The sequence below is a fragment of the Cebus imitator genome, unplaced genomic scaffold (assembly GCF_001604975.1).
Source record: "Cebus imitator isolate Cc_AM_T3 unplaced genomic scaffold, Cebus_imitator-1.0 Scaffold24, whole genome shotgun sequence".
NCBI lineage: Eukaryota > Metazoa > Chordata > Mammalia > Primates > Cebidae > Cebus > Cebus imitator.
Genome location: NW_016107339.1, coordinates 9,500,297 through 9,508,307, shown reverse-complemented (window position 1 = coordinate 9,508,307; position 8,011 = coordinate 9,500,297). Strand labels below are relative to the sequence as shown.

Genomic DNA, 8,011 nt, shown 5'->3' with positions numbered 1-8,011 from the left:
TGAGAGACATGTTCTGTGCACAGGATGCAGGGGCTGATGGGGTGACCATCCTTCTCCTGGGAAACAAGATGGACTGTGAGGAGGAACGGCAAGTGCCCACTGAAGCTGGGCAGCAGCTGGCCCAGGTAGGCACTTGGGTATCAGCCTGTCTCCCTGCGTGGGCGGGGCAGACACCTCCCCGGCAGGAAGTGGATAGGCATCACCCGACCTGGGCAGCTGAGAAGGACCCATTTCCCATTCCTGCCCCTGCCCCAGCCAAAGGCCTGTTCGTAGTGGACAGCAGCCTGGCCGCCTCTGCCTCCCACACAGCCCCGGCCTCTGGAGACCAGCCTTAAGCCCACCCCCGAGGCTGCAGTAGTGGGCGGGACCCGGAACCTCACTGTTGAATTAGCATATTCCCACACCATGTCCCCACCTACATAAGAAATAGCTTCAGAGTAAAAAGGTTTTAAAAGCTTTGCTTAAAATTCCCAATCAAATTTTAATTTTATCTCTGGTCTCTAATTAACGGGCTGCCTTCTAAGTTCTCCTATTTTAAGACTCAAATTCTCCCTTGGGATGATTACATCAAAAGCCCCACTGCCAGACAGTGGATCCTATTTATTCATGAATAGCATTTAACCACATTCCAGAAAATCTGGAGCGTAATAAATAGAGGAAAAAATCACTCCTCGCCCCACCTCTCACGCAGTCCCTCCTGGCATTTCCATACTGTATTTCCTTCCTGTTTCTCTTCCCATTTCTCATAAATCATGACGTCATCATCGTGGCTCCGGCTTGAAGGGATTTTTTTTTTTTTTTTTTTTGAGATAGAGTCTTGGTCTGTTGCTTAGGCTGGAGTGCAGTGGTGCAATCCCGGCTCACTGCAACCTCCACCACCTGGGTTCAAGAGATTCTCCCACCTCAGCCTCCTGAGTAGCTGGGATTACAGGCACGAGCCACCACGCCCGGCTATTTTTTTTTTTTTTAGTAAAGACGGGGTTTCGACATGTTGCCCAGGCTGGTCTGGAACTCCTGACCTTAGGTGATCGGCCTGCCTCGGCCTCCCAAAGTGCTGGGATTACAGGAGTGAGCCACCACGCCCAGCCTTTTTCTTAAAAGTAATAACTTATCCCTTTGACATAGTAATTCCTCCTCTAGCAATTTATCCTAAGGGAAGACTCAGAAGTAATAATCCCTAAAGGAACACCTAATGAATACCCATGTATAACGTACAATCGAACACGTTTATGAGGGTTTTCAAATACTACTTACAAGAACAAACATTTGGCAGCAATTGGTGGTTAAATTGTGGACGTTCATATGAGAGGTTAGTATTTGCCATTCAGAATCCCGTCTTGGAAAAATATTTAAGGGTGTGGGGGAAATGCTTACAATATAATATAAAATCATATAAACAGCTGCAAATCTAGATATAGGTGAGGTTGAAACATATGAAATTGCTGCCGATATTTGACTGGGGCATGCCAAAAACAGCAATTTCACATGGTTTAACCTAATTGTACAGGACATTTAGCCTCCACCCCTTAAAAGGGTTATATTAAACAGAATGACAATATCCATCCAAATGCTAACAGCGGTTTAGATATTGAGCTTGTACTTCCTTTCTTTTTTTTTTTTTTTTGAGACGGAGTCTCACACTGTCACCAGGCCGGAGTGCAATGGCACGATCTCGGCTCACTGCAACCTCTGCCTCCCAGGTTCAAGCGATTCTCCTGCCTCAGCCTCCTGAGTAGCTAGGATTACAAGCGTCTGCCACCATGCTGGGCTAATGTTTTGTATTTTTAGTAGAGACGGGGTTTCACTATGTTGGCCAGGCTGGTTATGAACCGCCGAGCTTGTGATCCCCCCGCCTCGGTCTCCCAAAGTGCTGAGATTACAGGTGTGAGCCACCGCGCCCGGCAGAGCTTGTACTTTCTTATACTGTATCTTCCAATATCCCCCCAATGAAATATTTTTGAAATCAAAAAACATAGCTAACATTTATAAAATGTCCCCAGAGGCATCTCTCCAGTTGGGATGTAGGCCTCCCACATCACTCTGAAGGCTGTGAAATGTCTCTGGAGTGGACTCCTTGACACCTTGGCCAGCTGGGTGAAGGGACAGTGGGCTAAGGGCTCCAGCCAGGGACCGTGGCCCACACTGAGACGGGGCTGTCTCGCCATTTAAGTCGGCTTAGGGACACGCTGGGACTCTGATAGCTAGGACTTTGGTGGTGAGGCCTGGCCTGGCCTCTCAGTGGTCTCCCCCAAGAGAGAGTCTCCCCACATATGCGCCTCCCTGTCTGGCCTGCAGGAGCTGGGGGTCTCTTTTGGGGAGTGCAGTGCTGCCTTGGGTCACAACATCCTGGAGCCCGTGGTAAACCTGGCCAGGTGAGTGCTGCCCGCCCCCCACCCCCTTCAGAACCTGCTGGGACAGCTCCAGCTCCACTCCTGACTCCCAGGCAGGAAGGGGAGGCCCATCCTGAGGAAATGGGTCAGGGAAGCACCCAGTTAAAAAGACCAGGGCTCACCGGTCTGAGGAGGGAGAGAGAGCACTGCACTGAGAGTCTCCCGACTCCAGCTCTGCCATTCCCATTCGCTGAATCACTCCCCACAGGCACCAATGCCTTGAAGCCTCAGTTTTCTCGTTTGCAAAGTAGGCTGAGAAAAGAAGTATCTCTCTTCTGCTCCCAACCTTCTAGTAGTTTCCATGGATTTAAAATAAAATCCAAATGCTTTGGAATGGCCTGCAGCATCTCCAGTGCCATCTCCCCCACCCCTACACACACACACACGCACGCACGCACGCACACAGCACACAGTCTCACACACTCTCATAACACCCCCACACACTCACACACATACACACACATACACTGATGCACACACACACCCACATAGTCACACACATACACACCCACACACACTCACACGAATACTCCCACACTTATACACACGCACACACATACACACAATCATACACACTCACACACACATTCATACACTTACACACTGATACACTCACACATGTACACACACATACACACTCATACACTGATAGACACATACATTCATAGACTTATACACCGATAAACATACTCATACACACACACTAACACTCACACACTCATATACACACACCCTCATATACACTCACACACACCCACATTCACACACACATGCACACACATACACACTAAATTCCAGCCACTCGGAGACCCCCTCCCTGATCACCTACCTCCCACCACTATTTTGGGTCACAGCCCCCGTTTCTGTCTTCATGGCCCTTCTTGGCACGACAACATATATCCTATTAACGATATATGCATTTATCTGTTTTCTTGTTGTCCAGGAAGTCAGGGCCGTGTCTGCTTTGTTCAGCCCCTCCCCATACCTGGGGCCTAGGTGCTCCATAAATGAATGAAATGAGGCAGGGATGTGGGGCGCTAGATCAGACGAGCTCCCTCTGGCACACAGTAAATATATCGTGAAGAAATGAATGGCCTTCTTTTGCTTCCCCAGCCCCCAAGCTCTCTCTTGGCACTGAGCCATAGCCCTCTGCCCGGGATGCAATCCCCCCGCAACCCTTCTGCTGGCAAACTGTGTCCATGGCTCAGGTCTCAGCTCAGACAACATCCCCTTCCTCCCCAGATCCCTCCGGGACCTGGTGCGAAGTCCCTGTGTGTCTCCCCATCATTCCTGGGTTGCAGTCACCCTTTTTCCTGTCTGTCTCTCTCTCACTACTCTAGGGAAGGAATGGTGGCTTCTGTGTCATAGTCAGAATCTTGCACAGGGCTTGGCACACAGTAGGCCAGAAAGAGAAGGTCAAAGTCTCCGTGACTCAGTTCTTCTGGTCCCACGTGGAGTCCAGGGCAGGGGCGGAGTTGCTGTGGGGGTTGCGGATGCAGCCTCCCAGCCCCAAGCTGCACCCATGGGCCCTTCCATGCTGCCCCTGGGAGATGAGAGGGAGTACTGATGCCTGGCCACTGTCACGTAGGTCACTCAGGATGCAAGAAGACAGCTTAAAGGGCTCACTGGTGGAGGTGGCCCCCAAGAGGCCACCCAAGAGATCTGGCTGTTGTTCCTGACCGCCTGTCCTGTCCCGGGTAGGATGGACACCCCTGGGGTTTCCTGTCCCTCAGCTCCTGTCTTGCCTTCCTGGACAGCAACGACAGAGAGGACCTGCTTGGAAGTTCAGGAAAATCCTTCTCAAATCAGGACTCAGATCCCAGGGCCGCATCGCCTCTGCCCTTCACGCTCCAAAAGAAGGGATTTGCTGAGAGTGAACAAGGCATGGGGGGCAGGGGTACGGCAGAACTCCCCAAAGAAAGGAAGAGTCTAGAAAAACAGCTTAAGGAAAATACACCAAAATATTGAGCACACATCTGTGGGTGATAAAATTATAGGGTGAATGTGGGGGGTGTTATTTTCCATTTTACACATATTTGTATTTTTAGAGTTTCAACAATAACTGGGCAATCATTACATAATCAGAAAAGGAGATGTTGAGAAGGAGGAGAGAAACTTCCCAAGGAGCTCCCTTGGGTGCTGCTGGCTCCTAATTGGTGTAGCCTGTTAATCACAGATTGCTCGGTGTTAGAGCAGTCCCTGTGTGCTCTGCCCGGCAGGGCGCTGTTAACCTGGTCTCATGGGCTGTCTTCCCAGCAGAATCCAGTTCCTGGGAGGAGTAATGTTCCGAAGACCCCTGCTATGCCCCGATGTCCTCCTGTCTTCCAGAGCCCCAACCTCACTCCCATTCTCCATGATCCGAATCACATCTCCCAGGGGTCACATTCAGGGGTCCTGCCCCCTGCCCTAAGGCCACGGTGTCCCCAAGCACAGGACTTTACCCTCAGTTGTCAGTCTCTGGATGCATTTGAGGGGCAGCTAGGGTGTGGCTGGGGGCTCCAAGCAGCTGGGGAACCTAGACTCAGAATCATTCACACACTCCTCTTTGGAGCTTTTGCAGAAGTTTCCAGAATTCCATAATAGTCACCTTCTGAATGGTGAGTACACCTTATCAGCTAGGCTGGGGTTTCCAGTACCCTCAGAGAGCTTGCCTTAGAGTCTTAGAGAGACTACCGACCCATCGTCCATGGTCTGTTTGTATGTGTGTCACATCTTCCCATCACCACGAATTGAATGTACAACATGTGCCAGGTGCTGAGTTTGTCTGTTTTTTGAGACAGGGTCTCTCCGTTGCCCAGGCTGGAGTGCACTGGCACGATCGCCATCTGCTGCAGCCTCACTGTCTGGGCTCAAGCGATCCTCCCACCTCAGTCTCCCAAGTAGCTGGGACCACAGGCACAAGCCACCACACCTGGCTAATTTTTTAGTTATTTGCAAAGACAAGGTCTTGCTATGTTGCCTAGGCTGGTCTCAAACTCCTGGGCTCAAGGGATCCTCCCTCCTTAACCTCCCAAAGTGCTGGGATGACAGGTGCGAGCCACTGTGCCCAGCCTGTTTGGTATTTTGTAATCCTTCAGGTGATGGGGAATTTCCTGGTGGAATCAACAGAAACCCCTGTTTCATAGAGGGACAAACAAAGACAGTTCAAGGAATAGAGTTACAGAGAGAGAGAGAATAAAGGAGAAAGAGGAAGTGACGGGGGCTGTTGAATCACACAGTCTTAGGACCTGGCCCCGATCCCTCTTCTCAGTTCTGCAAGGAATGTCTCAGCAGCAGTGAGCCTTCCATCACCAGAGGCACACAAGCAGAAGCCAGGTGACGCCTGGCAAAAGATGAGGAAGAGGATCCTAGCATCCGAAGCCACCAAGGTTGGATTAGATGCCCTCAATGGATCCCATCCAACCTCCAGACTCCATGTGGATGATTCCCATGGTCTAGCTGATTTTTATTTTTTATTTATTTATTTTTTTTGAGACAGAGCCTTGTTCTGTTGCCCAGACTGGAGTACAATAGTGCAATTTCAGCTCACTGCAACCTCCACCTCCCAGGTTCAAGCGATTCTCCTGCCTCAGCCTTCTGAGTAGTGGAGATTACAGGCCCATGCCACCATGCCCAGCTAACTTTTGTATTTTTAGTAGAGATGGGGTTTCACCATGTTGGTCAGGCTGACCTTGTGATCCACATGCCTCGGCCTCCCAAAGTGCTGGGATTACAGGCGTGGGCCACCACATCTGGCCTGGTCCAGCTGATTCTTTTACTGGGCCCTTCGCTGATCCCTTTTTACCCCAACATCTTCTCCCGTCTCGGATCCTCTCCCACAGCCCACAGTCTTGCCCCTGAACTGAGCAGTTCCTGGGCTGTGGTATGCTCAGAGAGAGAGAGAGAGAGAGAGAGAGAGAGAGAGAGAGGTGGGCTGGAGTGAGTGATGCTGGCCCTGGGTCAGGATGGGAAACAGGTCCTGAAGTTGCTAATGGCTCTTTCTCTGGGGCAAGCACCAACATCTCTGTCCTGTGGGCCAGGGAGTGAATGAGGCAGGTAGGCAGATTGTGGTTCCTGGGAGAGGCAGTCCAGCAGACATAAGACATAGCCCCTGTCCTTTGGGGGCCCAGTACCGGAGTGGCCCCCAGGCCTCCCCCTCTCATCTCAGTTCTGCTCTGGCCTCAGGCAGCTCAGGCTCCTAGGAGATGGAGTTCTGGGAGAGACTCCACACTGCCCAGAACCCCTTCTTGGCTTTCTCGGGTGGGACCCACCTGCTGGTCAGGGCACAGCTGTACAAGGACCACCAGCCTTTCCCACTGCCAGAGGACTCACAAGCCGGGGAACAGGACCCAGGAACCTCAGAGCAGCACAAAGCAGGCAATGACAGCAGCAGGAGAAACTCCAGGTAGACTTCAGAGGGAACTTCCAGGCAAGTGGTGAGTTATTGGGGCATGTCAGCCAAGGGGGCTCTGGCTTAGGCTTAGCCAGAGTCTGATTAAGAAAAGGAGGCACCCTTTACAAAAGGAGTGGGCTGACAAGACTCAGGCTGTGGAATGAGAAGGGAGGGCAGGGGGATAGAAAGAAGGTTGGGCAGGAGCTCTAAGAGAAGAACGCTTGCTGGAACTGAGGGTGATTGGGGCAGAATGACAGCCCTCCTTTACCCAGTGCCTACTTTGTGCCAGGCACCGTTCTGAGCACTTAGGTCATGTTACTTCATTTAGTCCTCACACCATCGGGTACATTCTCCCCAAATTACAAAAGAGGAAAGTACTGCATAGGGAGGCTGAGCAGCTTGTCCACAGTCCCGTAGTGAATAAGTGCTGGAGCCGGTGTTAAACCCAAGCTCCTGATACCCACAGACTTAACCCTGAAGTTATGCAGCTGCTTACAGGAAGATATGGATGCTTCAGGGAATCAGAGGCAGGGGCCAGGTCCCTCAAGCCTCGTATTGCTCCCTGCCAATTCCTCTCCAGTAATAGTCCACATCATTGGTGGGTGTGGACCAGGAAAAAGAGACGAAAAGGAAGTGACAAATGCCAGGAACGTGGCTGGATGACAGCTTTCATCCAGAGCAGCTGGGGTGCTTGGACAGGTCCTTCATTTCCCCTCCTCCTGCAGTCCCTGGAGCTGGTGGGACCGGGAGGGTGGCCGGCATCAGAATTCACAGCGGCCCCTCTCCAGTCACTCCTCCGCTGCCCTCAGGCACGCTGCTGCCCTGGGACCCCAGAGACTAAGCTAAGTCCCCCAGGCTGGGGCTCTGCAGGAGGGACTCAGAGACTCCTTCAAAACTGGCTTTGAGCCTGCAGGAGAAAGGTGTCTTCAGCCCCCACCGCAGTGTGGGAGAAAAGTGGGGGATAACTCCAATGAGAACTCCTCTGCTGTGTCTTGTTTGCTGCTGGATTCCCGGAATCTGGTCCAAAGCAAATGCTCAGGAAATATGTACTCAGTTGGCAGGCAAGGCTCTCTCCAGCTAAAGCTCTGGGGCCCTGGCCGGGCCTGCAGGGTGGCCAATGGTGACGTCAGCCGCTGGGCTGACTCTAGGATGTCTACATCCCATCTTCCAGCCAGAGTCCTCCCAATCGGACTCTTGGGAGGACTCTGACCTTGACATGTGCGACAGAGTGGGGATGAGGAGAAAGGTC

The 8,011-nt window shown here is 51.8% G+C and overlaps 1 protein-coding gene across 1 annotated transcript in view; it reads left to right on the top strand.

Annotated features, from left to right (window-relative positions):
* The window catches only part of RAB44 (RAB44, member RAS oncogene family), a 36,304-nt gene extending 31,707 nt beyond the window's left edge, over window positions 1-4,597 (top strand). Inside the window, exons 13-15 of the mRNA XM_017522592.2 lie at window positions 24-125; window positions 2,296-2,372; window positions 3,979-4,597. Of these exons, the coding sequence (XP_017378081.1) occupies window positions 24-125; window positions 2,296-2,372; window positions 3,979-4,069 (270 nt within the window). The 3' untranslated portion in view covers window positions 4,070-4,597. The remainder of the gene's footprint in view (window positions 1-23; window positions 126-2,295; window positions 2,373-3,978) is intronic.
* Window positions 4,598-8,011: the final 3,414 nt, after the last annotated feature.